The sequence below is a fragment of the Lipophrys pholis genome (genome assembly GCF_963383615.2).
Source record: "Lipophrys pholis genome assembly, chromosome: 2".
NCBI classification, from domain to species: Eukaryota; Metazoa; Chordata; class Actinopteri; order Blenniiformes; family Blenniidae; genus Lipophrys; species Lipophrys pholis.
The window spans coordinates 2535381-2557708 of record NC_137636.1 but is presented as its reverse complement, the minus strand read 5'-3'; the positions used below and the strand labels follow the sequence as shown (position 1 = coordinate 2557708).

Here is a 22328-nt window from a genome sequence, read left to right as displayed (position 1 = left end):
AAAACAGTCAAAAACCAACCAGACAAAGGAAGCGACGACGGGCGAGTTTTCTGTCTACTCAAAGGATTTAATGCCAAACGTCATACTAACACGCATGTACAACATCATAAAAGTCAATTGCAGAGAAACAATAAACGAGGTACAAACTTCGTCTTTATGTACAATCCGTCCGGACGTCCTGCTGTCTCCCATATTAAACACAGTAAATATAAAAATAAAAACCCACGTAATAAACTGCTCCAGGATTGTCTGCAGCCGGTTACGTTACTGACCACTGCTTTGAATATTGAAGGATGGCGTTTAGTCAGGCGGCCATGTTTCTGTCTGAGGAGTGTCGTCAATCTGTGTGTGTGTGTGTGTGTGTGTGTGTGTGTGTGTGTGTGTGTGTGTGTGTGAGCTTCGGTCCTGCTCCTTTATTCCTGAAAATCGTCAATAATTCCCACACTGAATGTTTTGTGTTGCTCAGCGTGTTGATATCTCACTCCAAACACTTTCCAGCATTTATATTTTCCACCTCAGGTTTCCTACAATATCTACACGGCCGATTCCAATTTAATTAAACTGAAAAAAGGAAAAAAAATCCTTAGTTTCAATCCCTCGTTTGAGGGGATACAACATTCACGTTTGTATTTTAGCAGGAAATATCATATAAACTGTAAGACAGAGAATTATTGCTCGTTTTGTTTACGTTTGAATTGTACACGGGTTTCACGGCCGACATTCACGTGGTCCGTCAGGGTTTCGTCGTGGTGAAAACTCACAACACTCGTGTGGAGATCGCTCTCGATCAATGGTTTCTATTCTCTCTCTTTGAACAGTCGAGAGCGCCCAAGACTTCAGTCTGGAGTAAAAACGGACATGCGGCGCACTGTACTTTCAAAAAGGAGAAACTCCTGCTCGGCTACATTCAATCACCTTGAAACCATGAGCGACGCCGACGTCTGAAGAGTTGAAGGTAGAAATGTGCAGAAAAGGGACCCAATCAGTGAGATGAAACAAAAACAAAAAGGTTCAGTGACGACACGATCAACAGACCACAGACAAAACCAAAAGTCTCCGAATGACATCCTTTGGTAAAAAACTGTTAAAAGTTTTCATGTACTGAATAAAAATTCTCTGCAACTTCTAACCAAAGACTGAAACTACGTTTTAACGAACGCTACACATCAACGACATCTGAATTACAAAAAAAAAAAAAAAGATCTAGATATCAACACAATATTTACATCAAGTGTTTGGGCAAACATAAATTATTGTCGCTGGATACAAACTCATTGCTCCAGCAGCCTCGGGAGATGTTGAATATATATACTGCGCACTATCGCACTCGCGAGAAACGCAAACATTCACAAGTTGTACAAGTTTACAGCCGGAAGCCGCGGCGCTCCGAGTCCGATCACGCTCGTCTGGACAGAGGGAGCCGGGACGCTTCACCGAACCACGGGAGCCGAGGCCGCTCTGTGTTTCCATCATCGCCACGAAAAAGAACCAAGCGCTTCTCAGGGAATTTCAGTTTTGAACGTTTTCCACTGTGGATCGTATCGGCTTAATCTAGTAACACAAAGACTTCTGCCTGTGTGTGTGTGCGGTGGTTGTTAAGATAGTTGTGATCAAATCTGTCGAGTGTGCAAATAGAGTTGCATGTTTAACACAACATTGGTGCTGTAATTTGGTTGTCGTCTGCAGACAATGATGTGTAAATCTGTCTTAACCTTCCCATCATGCAGCTCTCTCTGAACAAGTGGATTCTTCTCTTCTGCCTCAGCAGATATTTGCCCCCCTGTATACATTTGGCAGACTTACCATACCAGGCTTCTTCTGAGGTGAACTGTAGTGGAGCTCAGTCGTTACAAACATCACATTACAGGATCTGGATGGAAACTGGCTTCACAAATATGAGCTTGCCAGACCAGACTGAGGGCAAAGAAAACTCAGGAAAAAAAAAATCCACTTTTCCACAAAGAGCCGCCAGGTTCGCAGAAGGTGGAGGTTACTAAGACATTTACAGGTCCTTGAATAGTAAACACGCTTTATCTAATTACACTCCGTGTCTTGATTTGTGTGAGCATCAACAGATTTGTCAGACGACTATTCACATGCACTCATTTTGCTAACATGTCAGCACCATAGAATGCGCCCAATAGAATTTGCATTCACGGATAATACAAACGCTTCCATTAATTTAAAAATCTGTGTTTATATTACTAGATTACTCAGGCAGGAGTGTTTTTGTTCCGAATATAGCGACGGCAAGATCTAAACATTTGCAGCTTGAGCGAGAAAATTCCTGAATCGTGTGGAAATCCTTAACACAATAACACCCCCCCCCCCCCCTGAAAATATTGGCAACTGAGTCGGGTGATGGCAGGTTGGCAGTTTGATTCTCCAGCGCTGTGTACTACAGTGTTCGGTACTTCACCCGGTACTTGTTCACGTTGAGATAGTGGAGGACCTCGGGGCAGCGGGTGGTGGTGCAGGGCAACAGGCCTTCCTGTTCGCCTCCCATCAGCCACCTCTGGCTGTCGGCGGCCATGTCGCTGGTCACGTGCTCTTTGGCCCACGTGTCCAACCAGGCGTGGAAGCGTCTGTGCAGGCGCCTGTTCACCTGCTGGTGAGACTGAAAGACGAGGAAACGACAGGGAACCCGTCAGAGCTTTTGTCACGCCGAAGGTGGATTAACGATTCAAATTAGTGACGGAAAATAAAGACGAACAAATAATTTGTGGTTGCAAATATGACTGAAGGGGAACTAGTTAAGACCACTTTTCTTCTCAAGACTTCTGAATATAAGGGCAAAGCGTTGCAGCTGGAGTTATATGAAATGTACTAATGTAAAAAAATAAAATTAAATCTAAACAAAATCCATTAATGGAAAATGTTATATTCTTCAAAATCATTATATATTATAAGAAATAGTTCCAACTTGTTAAATACATTAATTGGCAGGTTTCACTTCACTGCTTTTTACAGAACTTTTGCTTAAAAAAAAAGAGATAAAAACATTTATCTACAAATCCCCCAGCACTAATTAAGGACCAAATGACCCATCGGTAGCAGCCACACAGAGTAGCGCTCAGGGACCAACATGGTTTTGGGAGGAAACCAGACAATACACACAGTTTATTCCATAAGGTCCCGGCTGGATTTGAACCAGGGCATTCTCACTGTGAGGCAAGAGCACTAACCACTGCACCACCATGTAGCTTTGAAGATGATTGGGCTCCGGCTCTGTGAAGATGGTGGAAATTCTCCTATTTCGCATGCACACCATAACCATAGTGACCAGTTCTTGTGCACATGCTCAGTAGACAATGTTGGCCTCCAGAGAGTCATGACTCCCAGTTTCTCAGTTTTCTCCTGGGACTTGTAGTTTTATAGACGAGTCTCCTACAATAGCAATCCAACTTGGCCGTCTGTCCAAACAAATGTTTGCGTCGCGTATTGTTCTCTGCGCGCACGTGTGGTTTAAGTATAGATACAATCAACAGCACCCACTAGCGGTCCAACATGGAAACTACACTGTTTTGATGCAACTAGAATTCAAACGGTGGTTCCTTAAACTCAAAGCATCGACTTTGACGCGTTGGATCCGACCCGCCGACATGTGTTAACGGCTTCTGCACTCACCTGATGAGCCCGCGTGAGAGCGGTGTGCCTGTACATGTAGTCCTCGGACTTGCAGACATAGACCATCTTGTAGGAGTTCAGCTTGAACCTGCACTCCATCTTCAGCTCGCCGCTGCCGTCCTGCGACTTGTCCGAGGAGCCCTTGGCCAGCCTCTCCTGCTGCAGCTGCTCCCAACTCCGCTGGCATTTCCTGATCTGTCTCAAATTCCTGAAAGCCAGAAGAAAGTGACAGCCATGAATAACAGTGACTGACAGAGGGGAGAAAAAAATAATAATTTATTATTCCACACACCAAAAAAGTCAAACACATTTATGGGAATTTTATTTTATTTTTTTTAAATAATTTCACTTAAGCAATCTGTATGCCACAATTATGCGTTTTGACAGTGTACACACTGAAACGTTCAAAGCTTAGAGGATGCGGTCAGTCACAATACACATGACAGTAAGCAAATCTGAGAACATTATAGTGAAATTTGAGAGGACTGTCCCTTTAAGAGTTTTTTTTTTTTTTTTAAACCCATGCATTGCAACTCACCGAGAAACAGGGTTAATTAGGGAGGAGTCAAATCATTCGTGGGAAATGTGGATCTATAAGAGCAGCAGAGGCAGCAGTCGTAATATTTCTGTACAGTGCATTTCCGTTGCACAGCCACATCGATGAAATCTTATGATGCTCGGCCTATAATCGGAGATTGATCCCAATTTTGTGCAGGTAAATTTAAAAAAAAAAAAATGCAATGATTCACCCCACCTGAAGAAAAGGTTTAAATGTGTACTTACCACTGTGGGTACAGGTGAGCGAGGACTGAAACCATGAAGCATTTTTTTTTTTTTTTTTTTTTTTTTTTGCATTCAGGGCTCCACTTAAAAGACATGACAGTGAGGCCAATTTCAAGTAGAAACTGTTAGAAACAGACACTAGAAAGGTGCTCCCTGACCAGATGCTAATGAGTCCGATGTGCACATACTTCCACCAACGATGTACAAAAAAAAACTCATGACCATGAGATGAAGACCCAACACAAGTGGAAACTGCAGAAATTTCACTGCCATTGAGGACGGGCCAATTGTTTTTGGCCTCTCGTTGCTGCTGATCTCTCATAGATTGAATGAAAAGCAAAACAAGGACACGATGTGGGTGATCCCACTGATAAATCAGAGACAGGCACCAGATTTATGCAATGGGTTAAAGAGGAGGAAAAATAAAGTTCTTTTGGTGTGTTTTCAAAGGTCTTTTTTTTGTTGTTGAAATGTTTATGGTAATGGACAGCCATCTCAAAAGGAACAAAAACTTCAACGGAAAAAAAAAAAAAAAGAAGAAGAAGAAGCACCGTAAATAACAACAACACTCATTCAGCGTCTTTAAGACTCAGGAATGTCTCGACAAGCAGCTGTGAGCAGAAAGAAATACACCAACATGTGGACGTACAAGTTAGACAATCCTTTTATTTACAAACCCTACTCGTCTGTACAAGAGTTGCGGACAATGTGCTTGACCAGTGTAATTTAAAACAAAAAAAAAAAAAAAAAAAACTATTAGCACTAATCTGTTAAACCAGTGGAAAAAAAAATCTCACCAGAAACAAAAAGCTGCAACGGGAGTGCACCGTTTCCACTGAAAATCATTACAAACATAACACTAAGTAGAACACACTTCAACAAATGAACATTGACACATTTACATTTGCAGACAGTGATCAAACCACATACAGGACCTTTCTTTTTTTTTTTTTTTTTTTTTAAATTTCAATACAATCACAAACAAAGGGCATGATAAGGTAAAAAGGAAATCACGACTTCTGTCGTCTCCTTACAAAGTCTCTCGCAGAGGAGCTTCAAGTCTCTTCAACTAATATCCAAGACATAGAAAAATAAAAACAAACCGACAGAAAAGCTAGAACCCATTTGTTTTGACTTTTTTTTCTTTTCTTTTTTTTTTTTTTTACATTACACAATGAAAACCCTTTCTTTTAAGTCAATACAATATAAATATTGAAACTGCTGATTCTTTTTAGTCTCCTGCTATGCTAAATAGGCAAAATCAAGCCAAAAACCTTCCTAGCAATAAATAAAACTCCCATTAAAAAAAAAAAGAAAAAAGAAAAAAAAGAACTAAATCGATGAATAAATAAACTCCACTTTTAAAAAGATGACTATATAAAGTGCAATCTTCCATGTGAGGCAGAAGTCAAAAACTGAGGGAGTTGCATTGATGGCCAATCAGATTCAGGCTCTGTCAGTTTAACTCTTGAACCTCTCTAAACTGTCGACGCTTTTCTAAACAAAGACACAGTTCGTATGCCCACACTGATGTGATTAAGAGAAAGCTTCCTAAAGTCGGGGTTGTTGTGCACTACCTTGGAAATGAGTTGTATTTGGCAGCTGGTTTGGCTCGGCTTGTGACTAGAAGATCATCGGGATAGAAGCCTACACTGTGAGGACAAGAGGAGGAGGAGGAGGAGGAGGAGGAGGAGGGATGTGGCTGGAGCCTCACCTGGGGAGGAACACGGGCTTCTGAGCCAGGTGCTCACGCAGCTCGGGGGATGCAGAGTCTGAGTTCAGGTACCTGCCCACGTAGTCTGACCATCTCTGTAGAAAGGGGGTTAAAAAAAAAAGAAGAAAGAAGACGTTTATGTTGAGGCAGTTTCCGTGTTTGTTTAATCCAGAGAGAAAACATTGACTCATTGACAAGTTGCTGTTCAGTTCTATTAATCTGCTCTAAAGGACATGGTTATTGTTAGTAATCATCACCAGTTCCAAATATGAAACTTTAGTTTGATTCCAATGACGTCATATACCTTTTGGGACTTTTTAATGTTTTTCACATGATGAGATATTATTGTAAACAGCTGTTGGGATCCACACGCAGTAGAAAGCAAGGAGAAGAGTTCATTTCTAAACAGCTTATATGTTCATGTATCGTCTTTAACTGTTTACTCCAGATCTTCTGCAATTTACATTCTGTTTTTCACATAATTAATCACTACACTCTTCATTTATTACAAGAAATTATGATTTCTTCAGAAATGCTTAAAAAATCTCGATATAAATTTAACTTTAGAATTACTCAAGGGGTTAGACAACAGATTGTGTTCTTGCCTCACTGCAAGCTCAGAAGCTAAAAAGCTCCAAATAAAAGAGTTTGAAAGAAAGCAGAAAGAATCTGCTTCTGCTCAAAGTGTTAATTCTAGTCATGCAAATCATACTCAACATACTACAGCAGATTAGATAATCACAGATCTGCCTAATAAATGGAAATATTGACGTGTCTTTTGAATCAGCCTTACTTCTGCCTCCGCTGGCTCATCAGAGTTCTCCTCTTCTGTGTCCAACAGCTCCATCGCCAGGCTGACGGTTCCTCGACTCTTCACAAACATCAACTGCAAAATACAAGTCGCGACACGAAAACGTCAACAAACACAGTTTGCACTGCTGTGAAGTATAATAGATTCCTTGGTTGTTGGTACCTTGAAGCAGTTCTCATCTGACATGAGCTGCTCTGCTTTGCGCTGATAGGCTCCCTCCGCTGCAGCCCGGGACGTCTGCGTGGACAGGGCGCCTCCTGTGGCTTTATTGGCACTTTCACTGAGGTACACGTCCGTCACACGCACGCACACGTCATCGGTGACGAGGTGCTGGAGCTGTGGATGCAGCAGGTTCAGTGTGAAACAGAGGAATCAGCATGAGCACGCCCAACAGGAGGCTTACAGATTCAATGGGCACTAGCACCCCTGGTGGCAACATGGAGAACTGCAACTTATCTTTCAAAACATAAATATGTTTTTCCCAAAAAGAAATAAGAGTATCTGACTGGTAGAGTGCATTTTAGATTTAATATTTCAGTTTTGAAAGCATGACACGTAAATGAAATGAAAGAAACCTCAGTGAAACATGTCTCAAGTGACAATGGCCTCCAAGAACCAGTGCATGAGATAAAAACAGATTTATTAATTTCATATGGCATCATTTACAGGCTGTGGTGAATTTGAAATTTTGGACCTTTTTCATAAATGACATTACTGTAGTATAATCCGGACGGTCTCGTGTTTGGATCAATAATGGACTCACCTGCCGGACAATACTTTGGATGAGTTTGTCCATCGTGAAGGCAACGTAGGCATGGATCGTAAACATCTCCCTGAGGGAGTCCTCATACTGAGCCGGCTCCATGTTCCCATCCAAAAGATTACGCACCATTTCCAGAAAGACCGAGTAGTAGTCGTCGACGTCGACATCCACTGGGGAGAGACAACAGCCACCATGTCAGATTATAGAAAGGGCAGAAAGATAACTGTGAAATAGACCACAAAAAAATGTATAAATAAAAAATCTAGTTTTATCTTACTTGGTTCTTTCATCTTCAACTGAATTGCAGGATTTTCGTTTTTCTCCCTTTTGAGCCCCAACACCTCTCTCTCCCACTCTCGCTCACGAGCGTCCTCCTCGATCTGCTTCTCAGCCTGCCCGTAAATACGCAGCAGACGAGAGCAGAGGATGTGGTGGAGACGGAGGAAGATGTACCAGTAGTTGTTGACGAAGAACATGTTGTACGCCTCGTCGGTGCCTCGCAGCTTCTGGGCCGCCGTGTTGCTGAACATCAGCTTGGACTTAGTCGGGCTGCCGCCTGGCAGACCATTGTGCTTCTTGGGGCCGTCTTGATCCGTCTCCATGTCTTCCTCCTCCTCGTCATCCTCCTCCTCCAGGTCCGAGAGCTCACCTCGCCGCGAGAACAGCAGGTCCGGGATGAAGTGGTGGATGATCTGTTTGATTTTGCTCTTGTCCTCCTTCTGGATGCCCACCTGCCTCTTTACATGGTGGATGATGAGGGCGGCGGCGTCTTCCAGGATCTGGCTGTCTTCGTAGGTCAGCGTCATGTGGGGGCCGCTCGCCGGTGGTGTGGCGGTTTCTTCTGATGCCCGCTCCTGGCGCTACGGGGAAAAGACAGACGAGGTACTGCCGTTACTGGACAACTAGGATTAATGTGAGCAAAGTTAAACAGTAAGGCGAGCATGTGGGCGGATTCTGAAGGCTTCGTCTGCAAGTGGGAATAAAGTGGTTGTTAATCAGTCTACAAAATAGTACATCTTGATCTGATATAAAAAGTTTGATACTTATGTGTATTGCTGTTTACATCGGGGTGTCAAACATAAGGCCCGTGGCTCCAATCTGACAATCAAACCACCAAGCACTCATAGTGTTTAAATATCTCTATTTAATCACGACGAGTTCACATAACTACAGTATCATACAGCAATAAAATCAAAATCGTGTTTCCTTACGTCATCGTACAACATCTCGATTTCATTGAGCAGGGTCTTCGAACGCAGAACTTTGGTGTCGTTCTGCTTGAAGTTGATGCCTTGATGGTCGAGTGACTTCAGGTAATACTTTTCATTCTGCTCCCTCCAGATTTTGTTGAAGCCTCTCTGCGCCTCTCTCCACTCCTCCTCTTTCATTTTTAATCTGAAATGGTGACAAACACGACGGCATCCAACTGAATCAAGCTCCAAAACAGTAAATTTTTTTTACTGGGATCCGATAAAGATGCTGAATTCAGGGGTTTACCTTTTCAGCACGATGGGGACAGACACGGCAGGGTTCCTCTTCAGCCCGTCGATGATGTCCGCGGCTTTGTCGCCGTATATCCTCTGGATTGCTTTGCGGTGGATGACTTCTGAGGAGCCTCCCATTGTGTTGTCCAGCTTGAAGCGAAGCTGCTCCTCGGCTGACATGCGAGAGATCCTCCGCTGCACCGCCTCCAGGGCTCGTATCGTGGCCAGGTTGGTTTCTAACACAACATCCAGCTGGGCGAAAAAAATGAAACAGCAGCCAACGATGAAAAGCTAAAACTACCCGAAATATAGTTTGTCAAGTTTTCCTTAAATGGTACAAGATATGAGATTTAGACACCGTTTACACAGCAACGTTTTGAAAACAAAGTCAGTTTACACTGACACAGCAGAAATGTTGAAAGCGATGTAATTAGCATGTCAGGCCACGAGTTGGCGCTGTTGGTTGTTTTTGTAATGACGCCACACACACGGGCACAGAGAACAAAACAAACATTACCAATGCCGAGTACACAGACATTCGAATGTCCACATGATCGAGGTGGATCGTTATTACGGGAACTATTTACTGCGGCCGTGGTGCGCCTGTGCAGTAGCAGCGTTTCAGAAACAGTGCGTTTTCCTCTGTTCCCACGGAGGCAAAACCTTTCCAAAAAGTTGTGTTTTCAGTGGCTCCATGTAAAGGGACACCCAAAATGCCACGGACGTTTTCCATTCTCACTTGAAAACGTTGTTGTATAAACAGAGACTTAAGTAAATCTACATTGCTGGTTAACTTGCGGCTACTTTCTCCATTATTCTCTGTAATATTTAGATGATTGTGGGTTATTTTACATACAGTACCTTTAAGTAACTCAGCTCAGTTTAAAAAAAAAAAAAAGTGTTTTATATATATATATAGATATATTTCTTACCTCAAAGCGTTCATCCTCACATCGGTAAATATGCTCCTCATACTGAGTCTTCTTGGAGCTGACAAATGTGGAATCTTCGGACCACGATGGAAACGACACCCAGGTGTCATTTAAAACCTGCAAGAAGACATGAAGCACAGCTCAAGGTCACATTGAAACATTTGGTTGAAGACGTTCCATAAGATTTCCATATCTTACGGAAATAAGAAAAACTAGACTAATAACCAGTTAAGAACAATTAATCACTGTGATCTCAGTGTACCCTGATTTAGTTAGACAGCTGCTTTGTTTCTGTGTTCAAACATTTGGGGTTGGATAGAACTGAAACGTTTTCACATTGATGTTATAAATTATAGTTGCTGTTAACTAACAGGTTTACTCCAGATACTCCAGTTTCCCCTGTCAGTCCATGCATTTGTGCGTTTGCTCTGTTATGAATTAGAGACTGGTCTGAGGCGTAACCTGCCTTCAGCCAGTCAGTGAGGACTGGCTCGAGCCTCTTGAGTTGGATAAAGCAAACAAAATACAGACTCATTTCTGATGATAAAGTAAACATTAAATTACTTTTGTACAATGCAATCTTCCGTGATAGTATAGGCATCAAGTATTATATATGACAAAATCAAATCTTTATAGGATAGTAATAAAAACCCACAGCTCTTATCCAAGCATGAACTTGGTGACTGCATTTCCCCTATTTCACAGTCTAATGAAATAGGAAGACTTCTCAATCTTTTCATATTACTATATGAATAGCTCAACAACTTTAATGACAAATGATTAGAGCACTGGTGTCAAGCACAAGACCTGTGAGCCAAAACCAGTCCGCAAGAGGCTTCACTCCAGTCCATCAAACCACCGAGCAAATCGTACAAATTTCAAAGAAAATATAGATTTTTTTTTCCTTGTGGTGCAAAGATTTTTACGACACTGTTTTACCAGTCCAGCTCACTCAAGATGAAGTTAGGTTGTATGTGGCCCCTGAACTAAAATATATTTGTTACCCCTGAATTGGACGAATTATATAAAAATAAATCACTGAAACATCAATAAACTCATCTTTTTTTAATGTCAGGAAATTTGACAACAATAAATTATAATACAAAGTTAAATCGGTGGATCCCTACTTTTGTTTAGACGCCAAACAGACAACATTGACTCGTACTGCTGCTGTACATTGAGGCTCCATACCGTCTGTCCCGGTGAGTGGGATTAAACACATGATATAAATACCTTTAATAAGCAGACTTCCGTCAGTGACTCACCTCTCTGCACAGCGGCGTCCTTCCAGTGCACTTGGGCTGCTGGTAGCTCTTGGGCAGCGCTCTGTAGCTGGACCCCAACCTCTTACAGGAAGCGTAGTCGATCTCCATGGCGATGCCCTCGGTTGCGCGCTCTTTGGGCAAACTCTCTGCGTGGCTCGACTCACCGTGACTCGACTCTCGGTAGCCCAGGAAGTTTTTAAACCAGGTAAAAAGCTCCGGGAATTTCCTGTCAAGTCAGCCACAAAATACCAGAAATATATTATTAGAGAGGTAATGGGTTTAGCATGAAAAATCCTCTGTGTCTGATCATTAACTGATGAATGTCAAATTATATTTTTGCATTAAAACAGTTCTCTTTATAGTAGAAAAGAAAAATGGTCTATTAGAAAAACTGCCATTTTTGAAATTGTGTTCAAATGATCATTTGGTATAAAAAAAAATCATTGAAAATAATTCCCACAATGATGCATTTCCTTGACTACATCTTGATGTAGATGCCAGAGAGAAACATGCAGGTTTGAGATCGTTGAGATTTGCATCAGATGTCAGTTAGCAGAGTATCGTCTGTTTATAGTAAGCTACTTAAAAGGATGTGAAAATAGAGCGCATGTGATTACCCCCTCATTGCGTCAATAAACATGATCGATTACAACACTTGTGCTTCCTGGAAGAGAGAATTAATTAACCAACACATTACACAGGCAGACGCCTCACGCAGTAGTTTGAGAGTACCTTGCGCTGCAGCTGTCACCGTTGCTGTGTTTAACTAATTGAGTAACAACAGCATCATGGTGGCTTGCAGGTTTTTTTGTTCAGATCAAACTGTTACTATATAATGACGCTTAGAAATGATTGACCTTGACAAGAGGTTCTTAAATTGTGAGAGATGGAGACTAAGGGATGACTAAGTGTCGTGTTAGAGGCATTTAATTCAGGCCCCTTTTACACAGCATTTCAAATTAAAACGTTTTTGCATTTATGATTATGAAAAATTTTGCTTTTACACGGTAACGTTTTGACAACCATGTCGGTTTTCGGCAGAAATGCTGAAAACGATGTCGTTAGCATATCAGGCCACAAGTCGACGCTTGTTGTTTTTGTAATGAAACCACACACATGCGTGCAGAGAACAATATACTCAAACATTAACAATGTGAGAACACAGACATTCTAGTGGACAGACGACCAAGTTGGATTGTTATTACAGGGACTGTCAACAATAAAACTACCACGTCCCAGGAGAATGTGGACTGGGAGCCGTGACACTCTGGAGGAAAACACTGTTGTTATTCTTCTACTTTAAACTTTCAACAAGTTGGAACGTACAAAATGTGGGTTGAGATAAAATAATTCACCCTGTTAGCTCGAAGGATGATACTACTAAATTGGAAGCAGAAAAACCCACCAGCACATCCAGCATTGCTTAGGGAAGTGATGAGTCTGTTACAACTAGAAAAGATCAAATTCTCACTCAGAGGTAACATGCACAAATTTCAGGAGATATGGCAACCCTTTATCGACTATTTTGAAAAGTCCTAATTGTAATTGACAGTGACTCAGATTTTTCCTCTTTCTTCAGGTGGCACTCCACAGGGTTTTTTTTATTTTTATTTTGTTTTCTCGTTGGTTTTTCCGTTGGGGGGAGGGGGGGATATACTTTGTACTTTTATTTTATTTTATTATTCTACCAATGTAAAAAGGGACAAAAAAAACCCCCAAAAAAACACATGCAGATTTGTGTAAGAGATGTTGATGTGATGTAAATTTCAATAAACAGATGTTTAAAAAATAATAATAAATAAAATTCCAATTTTTTTTTCTTCTTCTTCATTAATATATCCTCCCCTCTTCAATCTGAAACGCCATGAGAGTGGCGGGCAGAAAGCGCAGGGACATTTATTATTGCATCTTTTGAGAAAAACCTGGGATATCTCACATCAGAGGGCCCAGGCTGTCAAAGATGCTGAAAATTCAAAACTTTTAACACCTTTTCTTTTTGTCCTTTTTTCTAAAAATCAACAAATTAATAATAATAATAATAAAACTGATCACCACAGTGTTTAGATGAACTCTCAGGAGCTAAATGTGTTTTAAAACAAACTCTGGACTGCATATGCAACGAGTAACCTCAGTCCTCTGGTCGAACTCACCCGAGAAATGGTATAACTAACTGGACCAGCTCAGTGCGTGAAATAACTTCCTGGTTGAAGATGTGCAAACACCTCAAGAAGTTGTCGTAGGCCTCTGAGCTTCGGAGGGCCTTCTTCACCTGTCGGATAGTTTGCAAAGACAAAAAAAAAAAAGAAGATTAGAATTAAAACGTTTGCGTTACATATGTGAGATGTCTGTGATGTTCATGTTGTTATTGTAGAACTCCGTTAGGCACTGACCTTCTCGAAGAACATGGTCTCGGTGCTGGTGCTGTGTTTGCCGGCCTCAGCCATGCCGTGGTCCTTCCCCATTATTTTGGGCTTCTTCTGAAAGATTAACAAGACAAAAACATAATAACATTTAGAAAATCACCTATTCTGCTGAAGCCAGAACTGTAAGAATAAAACACAATAAAGCTTTGAGAGATTTTGATAGACCCATCCTATAAATATACATTCTATTTTTACAATTTTTTGGGGATAGAGATACGGTACACTTGTCTTCCATAGTTACACTGCAGGTAGTGTGGCTTACATGCTGCTAAACTGTACTTTATACATTTTCATCACGTATACTCTATAATGTGAACTACAATAGAAAATTTCTACCTTGCCTGAGGTAAAACATAAACAGTGAGAGGAGAGCCGAGTGGCCGGATGTGGCTCCAGTTTCTGCGACGGTGGGGCCTCAAGCCTCACTTTGAAAACCTCTGCTGGAGACAGATGCGCGTACCTTGACAGGTGGTGTTGCTCCCACTCCAGGTCTCCTGATAGGAAGGCCGTTCTGGCTCAGCCTCTGCTTGTTGTTCAATAAAGGCCTCTTCACCGTGCCGCCGTGATCGTTACGCACTGAATCTGCCCGGTCTGGCGTCGCCTTGCACAGCAGCTGAAAGAAAGAAGGCAGCACGCGCAATACTATCAATTCCATTCAGATATATTTGCATAATAGCCAATTCACAAGACGAAGGCACCGTACATAGTTTGTGCTCCCTGTCTAAAAGAGGAAGCTAAATTTAAAATAAATGTTAATATCAAATTCACTTTAAGCCCAGTATAAGAAATGTAGCCTGTTCTGGAAAAACAGAGTGAAGTTACTTGATATAGGAGACAAGCAGTTTGCCGTCACCTCAAATATGTGTATCACAGTGGCGGCTGGTTATACATTTCTTCATTACTATTCCCCCGCAATGAAACATTATAAATCTTTTAAACATCTAGTGACTGGAGAGCACTGATTAAGACTCTTTTATTAAGATACTTCTAAACAAATACAAGCAAATGCTTCATTAATCCCTTTGAGAAAATAAAGGTGCTTTGGGGCTGGTTTACTTGAAATGACAGTCTCAGTATAGTGAAATCAGGTATATTCTCAAACAACACATCAATTCATCTTTCAAAGCATTTTAGAATGTTTTGAAAGAAACCTCAAAAAATAACTATACTGGAGAAAGTTGAACCTGACCTGCAGCTTTTCAGCCAAATTCCTTCCTCCAAACTGGTAAATTAGAAGAGAAGTGACAGTTAATAATTTCCACCAGTGTCACATTGCTTTTTGAAGAGGAGTTGCCTGTTATCTAATCTTCCTTAAGATTGCTATTATATGCAGTGACAGGTGCACAATGCTCTTATTTTTTTCCGACTTTGCTTTATAAAAATATGTTTTTCAAGTCCTTAATTTATCACATAACAATTATACATAGTATACTGAGCAGTGAAATGTTTTAAGTACATGTTCCGCACTGAAACAACAGTTTTTACGGGATGGAAGAATAAAATAAAAATAAAAACACACAATAATAAAAATAGCACACTATATGATATTAATAATATTTGAGAAAATTAAGGCACACGAAAGATAAATAAATAGATAGAAATAGATTTGTTTACAAAACTACCTAAACAGTTACTGTGATTCTACAGTGAAGAACAATAACAGCATTAGTTTAATGAGCTAAATGACAGAGACTCACCATCGAGCTGTTTGCGTCAGGAAGGAACTGTCCGAACTCCGACAGCAGGTCCTCCTGGTTCTTGAAAAGCCGCGCCACTTGAGTGTAGACCTCCTGCTCCGTCAGGGCGGGGGTGTAGTTACCTCCGGCCTCTTTAGCGTTCCTTTGTTCCTTCTGAAAAATTCAAAATAAAAGAAAAATAATACACAAAAAGATCAACAAGTTTTGTCACTCACGTACGAAATGTGAAAATATACTTTACATGTCTTAGGCCCCGTTTTCAAGTGAGAACAGAAGACCTATATTGCTATTTGAGGATCAATTTACATAAAAATAAGCTTGGACAATGAAAGCAGCTCCCAAGATGGAACTTTTTGAAACGCTCCGACTGTTTCAGTGGAAAAGGGGAAAACGGGGCCTTAGAATTACTTCAGGTTCTTTTCTCACCTGGTACGTGTGAAGGATTTCCAGAAAGGCTTTGTAGATGTCCGGTTGACCCTGGAAGCGGTTCTTGATCTTGTTGACATAATTAATGGCGTGATTGAACTCCACTGGTTGATTGTTCTGAAGGGGAGGCCCGCTGGATGGCGTGCTGCTGACGGGAGTGTGGGACTGGACCGACGGGGAGCGTGGCGAGGCATACGACGGGATGGATGGATTGGGCTGGCTGGTGGGCGTGTGGGCCGGAGACTGGACTGGCTGTTGGTAACAAGGGAACAGATATTTTACTGCAACTACCACAATCATTTACAATCAGTAGAAAATGCAGAAGCAGTACTTTACCTTGCTGGTTTTACTCGGAGCGGGAGGGGTGGGGATGGTCGGGGTGGTAGTGGCGGTCGTGGTGGTGCTGTTGGTGGAGCTGTGCGAGGCCGGCTGTGGCTGACTCTGGTGCTGGTGATGGCTTGCAGGTTGGCTGGGCGGACCAGTGGCAGGAATATTCTGAACTGAAATACCGTGTGGGGTGATGTAGTGGATCTGACCCGGCGTGGTCACATTGACCAGGTCGTTGGTCTGAACCTCAATCTTGTATCCGGGTGGCAGGAAAGTGTTGAAACCCATGATGAGGTCTGGGTGGCCCTTGAACAGCTGAGACACGCGGTTGATGACTCCGGGAGTGTCTATGCTGTAGTAACAGAACGAGCGACTACACTTGAGTGTCTGGTTTTTTAACCCACGGGGTCCACAGATAGTTTCTATAGGTTATAAGATTATATATATAAATTACAACTTACCTCTGGGATTTGAACTCCTTCATAATATCAAGGAAATCATTATAAACTTGTGGCTGATTCCCAAACTGCAGTTTCACCTGATCCAGATAGGACAAAGCATCTTCAACCTATAAAAGAAAGAAAGATTATTAACATTAGAGATCTAATACAGTGGGGATGTCCCGCCCATTACTGAATGGGAGAAAGCAGCAATTAACTTGCCATGGTGAAGTAATACCAAACTACCTCGTGTATATGCCTTAAGCTGGGATGCACTCATACCATCTCTTGAAAAGGTGAGTGCAAATACTAACCTTGAGCTATATGCCGATATTGCATACCGATATGAGTACTTTTAGTAAATGCCATGAGGCCTAACTCATACTCTCAATGCAACTGATGTGCAATGGCTAAGTACTATCAGGCTAACTCTGCTGGTCCAAATGTTTCTTGTGATTAAGTTGCTGGTGTACAAATCAGCGTTCGTCTCCACTTGATAATTTGATAGAACAGAATTTACACTCTGTTGCCAACATCGCTCGTCCTCTCTTGTCTACCTGCTGCTGACGGATGCCGTCACACAATACTCGCTAGTTTGTATCAGGAATCTTTAACAAGTACGCTGTGCAGTATTGAAGCCATTACCACATACTGGTATCGAAATCGGCAAATTTCTAATATGCACCTTGCTGAAATAAATGCTCGTTGATAAAATATGTAAGATCTTGCTGTATTCTGAAGAATATCCTTTGTCTACAATTCAATCTTGGAGGAAACCTACACCAATAAATGTGTTACTGCACAGATACCTTCAGTCGCTGAAACTGCTGCTGCCCCTGGGTGGAAGTCATGGGTGTCGGTGGATGAACGTGTCCTTGGACCACCGCAGGGCTCTGGGACTGAACTGTGAGGTTGTGTGGGTGAGGACCAACATGAGGGGCAGTACTGTTGTGTCCGTGCCCACTTGTGCTCTGAGGCATGGTCGACACCTAAAAGGCAGAATTAAATAATAAATTCTCAAGACTAAGAAAGAAAGATGGAGATAAACATGTTTTTGACTGGTTATACATGGTACCTGGTAACCCTGGGGTAAAGAATACTGGATGCCGGTTGAGGGCTGCATGTTGTCTGCAGCTGTCTCCACCACAGTTGGAGCCGGGGCGAGGGCCCGGTGCTGGAAGCTTTCTGCAATACCTTGAACTGGGGGACGACGTGGCTGCTGCTGCTGAGGCGTGACTATCGGTTCTTGGTCCTCCGCACGCCTCTTCATTGTATACACATAATCAAAGAAGCTGGAGGAAACACACAAATGGACAATTAACAGTCAGTCGGCAATAAAGGATTTTTGAGAGGAAAAACCAAGGCAGCATTTATATATGTTTTTTTTTTTTTTTTTTTTTAAACAAATAATCTTACCATTCTAACAATCTTTATTTAAAAAGGAACTCATTTTAACCTTCATAAGATTGCATGTCACCCAACTTACATGCTTGAAATAACACAAAAACATCAGCATAAAATGATGATTCTTTCTTTCCAATATGCATAATAGATTACATCAATCTTTATTGTCACTACAGTGAAATGTTGATTTGCAGGTGCAAAGAAGGAGTAAACTACAGCTGTTATGGAGTATTAATAATTCACCATTCAAATGATACCTCAACACACACTACTGAGCGAAAAACTGAAACCATCAATAAGAACCAGTACGGAGACAAGATGACAAATGTATTTTAAACGGATTATCAAGCATGCATAAAATCAGATGATCTGATCTGGATGGGGAAGCTCTTCCTGTTTTGGGGCTGCAATTAAACTTTTTACTGAATTTAACCAACATCAAAAAAGAAATCTTAGAATACAAGGAAAAAATTAATTAACATGCTGGATACAAAAGAAGATTCGAAGCAAAGTGTTTGACTAAATGATTTTTCATGAAGTCCTTAAATAGATTTTCACCCAGCAGAGTGGCTGTGGCAGCTGGTTAGGGACCGTCTCCAAATAGTAGCAATACGACAACCGTTAGTTCTTTCCAGCAGGCGTTTTGGGTGATCCGATCACAAGTGGCGAGCCCTAAAGACAAGTGTGAACAGCCACCAGAACCATACAATCTGCCCAACTTTCCAAAGAAACTAGGGGAAAGGACATGGAGAGACACGGTGCCTTATAGCAGCCAGAGCAGAGGATCCGTCCAGCGTACGCTGATGACTTATAACTGCGCGCCGGGCAATTTAGCGAAAGTGATCTAGAAGTAGTAACACGATACGATCTCACGTGGTTTGTCCAAAAGGCACATTGTGTGTCTGAGCTCGCATCACCCGATACGCATGTTAACGGCAGGTCTGAATGGACCCACCGTACAACAGAAACAATATCAGCGTCATATACATGTGAGCTGTGTTGAAGCCGTGCTTCCTTTAATGTTTGTGCAAATGCTTTTGGCATGTTTGTATTTACAATCAGAAATACTCTCTACTGTATTGAGGAGTTTAACAGGATTTTGATGACTTCATACACACTGCCATCTATAGGTGCTCAAAGAAGCTGGCAACAGGCTTTTATGCAGTTTATATAAATGATTTTTAGGAGAAACATCAGGTTATTTTTGAAAACGTCGGGGTGGGGGAATTAGCCGGGTATTTACAAAAACTGACATGTGCAAACGTGGCCTGAAGCTTGTCATTTCAAAAACCCCGCGGTCCCCTGCACAGTGCACGTGCGTGTGGAGAGCAGTAATTTGCAGACGCTCCCTGGACGCACGCGGACGTCATTGCCTTCGGTCAGCGGACGGCAGACATTGTTCCTCACTGTCCTGCACCACCAAGCTGGGAACACACGGCGGCCGGGCGCTCGGTCTTCGGTCGCCCGCATCGTGTCTGTCCGCACATCCAGCGTCAAAAACCCGCGGCCAACAGTGAAAAGGCGCCGATGTCTGTCGAGTAGCGCAGAAAGCTGGCTGACATTTAGCAGCCAGACGGCGTTTTTACAGGCATGTAGGCGCTGCCTCTCTCTCTGTCGCTCGCTGTAGCCCTGCCTCATCCCCTCCCCCCTCTCTCTCTCTCTGCCAAACACCGAGCTTACCGCGACCCGTCGTCTGTGGAGCTGACCGCTTTCACTCGTCTGACGGCTGACTCGCTTCACTCTCGGCGGGTTTGAGATCGGCTCCACGCCGGCTGAATGTCAGCAGTGGGGCGGATTCTGGAGGGGGGGTGACGGGGTCTCGGCAGAGAGCAATCGGGACTCTTGCTGGCTGAAACATCAGCTGAGCCCAACGTGCCTGACGTTACCCTCGAAGGAAAGAGAGCGGCCATGCTTAATCGCAGCTGACAACACAGTCGGGTATCGGAGCTTCTCGTAGGATACCCGGCACGATTGTGTCGTTGGGAGTCAGTTTGTTTGGCCGCCGATGAAATTTAGAACATGCGATGCAGTTAGCCGCTAGCCTGCTAGCAGGTCACACGGCTAGCAGCAACGACGTCAAGTTCAGCGAGAAGTTCGACAATAAAGAATTCACATTTCGTCACACAAATCGCTTGTCTGCCAGTAACGCAGGTCTCCCAATCACACCCGACTCATGCGGTGAATTCTGATGCATTAAAAGCAAACCTGTCCGCAGAAAAATACACAACGTTAGCCTCAAAGCTAATTCGTGGTCGCCACTTCCGAAGCCGAAGTTGGCTTCCGATTCGACGTTAAGGGAACGTTTTGCATTACTGCGACCAACGACAGATTTAATGTTTCTAAACGCTCCAGAAGCAGCCCAGCGTTGGTGATGAACAAGGTTATTAAAGCTATCTGCACATTTCCAACAATCGCTCCATTTATGGAACTACAACTTCAAGATGTACAGTTCACGAGTAAGAGCAAATGTTATCAACTCCACGAGTCGATTCTTGGCAGGATAACGCGTGAAATTTCAGCAAAACCTAATTCAAAACACAAAATCACGAAAACATCGTACTTTATATTAGTTAAATATGAGCTACAAGTGACACATAAGCACAGAATACCTACTCCATCAGGAGAATTGGGTCTAACGGATGTGAAAATGTGCTCTGGAAAGTTTAAAGCGCTTATTCAAGTGGCTTAACGCAAGTTTACAAAAGTTACTTGGAGAAATAGTGTGTCGCTTGATACTGTAAAGTACTTTACGTCCACAGTCTGGAGCGGAAGCTACGAAGCGGAGGCTAACTTCAGCGTGGTTCGCCCCTCTGAGGTTGCTAGCCTCGCCGACGACCTCACTTGCCGAGCTAGCATAGCCGCCGCTGACTTGTCGTGTTATTCTGTTCGGAGGGCGAAAACCCGCCGACGCGCTGCATTCAGCCCGAAATCAGCAGACGGTGCTCGTTCGCCGGGCGTTCTGTCAGGAGGGGTTAAGCGGCGGCTAGAATGCTAAGGTTAGCACAACAAGCAATCTCCTACAGCGGCTAGCTGGCTAGCACTAGTTTTAACTTACCTCCGGCGACCGCCACCAGCAACAACGGGACGCACCGGCGCAATGGGTCCTGGCCGCGGGCTTGCTACTCGTTCATTCAACCGGCGGCGAGGGAAAGTGAAGTTGAGGGAAAAAAAGTGGTCGCGGGCGCAAATATAAAAAGAAAAAGAAGCTGACCGTAGAGGCTACGTCGCTAACAACAGTGTATGTATGAAGCGGTGTTCCTTGAACACGGAGGCGTGGCTTCGCCGGGGGAGGGGCGGGGCCGTCTCCTCCCAGCTCGCTCCGGATTGGTCAAACGCGCAGAATGAAAACAAATACAGTGCAGGAAGCGAGTGTGAGTGTGGCGAAAGGAGTGTGTTTGGTGTGTGTGTTCATGACAAGCCCGGGGTGATCTGCTGGTTCTGCACGGTTACTGTAACACGTCACAATATATACAGTCGCTAATATCCTTTATGAAGGATATTTAAGTGTAATTTACATGATGCTTCAGCTAAAACTTTCTCACATGGGAAATACAGTCAACACAGTAGCATGTTGCATCATCATCAATTTTCTTTATTGCATTTCACAATTTTGGACCCTGAAGCTTTTTTTTTTTTTTTTTGTAATATGGTCGTCTTTCAATCAGAAGGTTGCAGGTTCGATTCTCCAGCTCCTATCGCAACAACACAGCAGTAGGGTCAAAGTAACGTCTCTCACGAGGGTCTAAAACCAACTCGAGGGTGAACAATCCAACACTTGGTGAAAACTGCTTCACAATGACAGGAAGTGGTCTGCACATCCTATCGTCATTTTCAATTGCTCTCGGTCTGATCCCACGTGTATTTTGTCTCCTGATGGCTTAATCACACATTTAATGAAAGTATTTCGTAAAAGTTTTTTGTAAAGCTTTAATGTGTTTCCTTGTGTTTAATGTATTCATTTAGAAATTGCCCTGTGTCTGAATGGTGCTCTACAAATACATTTGCCTTGCCTTGCATTGCCTACAATTATTGTAGCGTCGCCATCGCTCAATCAGAAGGTTGCAGGTTCGATTCCCCACCTTCCATACTATGAAAGCTCCAGGGAGCCATTACACTGGAGCTGAAGAGCCTCATGTGGCTCCAGAGCCGCAGGTTGCAGACCTCAGAGTGACTCAACACTGCAACATAATGTACAACAGTGAAATTATAATTGAGATTTAAAATTTCCTTTT

The 22328-nt window shown here is 42.7% G+C and overlaps 1 protein-coding gene across 2 annotated transcripts; it reads right to left on the bottom strand.

Moving 5' to 3' along the window:
- Positions 1 to 43: 43 nt before the first annotated feature.
- Positions 44 to 21361, bottom strand: LOC308106747 (paired amphipathic helix protein Sin3a-like). Of its 2 annotated transcripts, none has more exons than XM_080458657.1 (21): positions 21152 to 21361; positions 17768 to 17984; positions 17502 to 17681; positions 16714 to 16820; positions 16262 to 16604; positions 15926 to 16177; positions 15500 to 15652; positions 14263 to 14415; positions 13770 to 13856; positions 13530 to 13648; positions 11380 to 11605; positions 10115 to 10231; positions 9196 to 9434; positions 8910 to 9093; positions 7976 to 8558; positions 7699 to 7868; positions 7098 to 7271; positions 6918 to 7010; positions 6125 to 6219; positions 3628 to 3835; positions 44 to 2617 (listed from the first exon to the last, which is right to left on the bottom strand). In XM_080458657.1, the coding sequence occupies exons 2-21, from the start codon at positions 17960 to 17962 to the stop codon at positions 2399 to 2401; spliced, it is 3897 nt and encodes a 1298-aa protein (XP_080314783.1). In that variant the 5' UTR covers positions 17963 to 17984; positions 21152 to 21361; the 3' UTR covers positions 44 to 2398. The 2 variants fall into 2 exon arrangements, with proteins under 2 accessions (XP_080314783.1, XP_080314784.1); XM_080458658.1 differs by having other exon boundaries at positions 13770 to 13853.
- Positions 21362 to 22328: the final 967 nt, after the last annotated feature.

Coding starts and splice junctions, on each gene's coding strand:
- LOC308106747 (XM_080458657.1), bottom strand. CDS start 17,962: ATGAAGAGGCGTGCGGAGGACCAAGAACCGATAGTCACGCCTCAGCAG. Junction 14,416..15,499: donor CTGACGCAAACAGCTCGATG/GTGAGTCTCTGT, acceptor TCTTTCTTTCAG/CTGCTGTGCAAGGCGACGCC. Junction 7,869..7,975: donor GTTGAAGATGAAAGAACCAA/GTAAGATAAAAC, acceptor GTCTCTCCCCAG/TGGATGTCGACGTCGACGAC.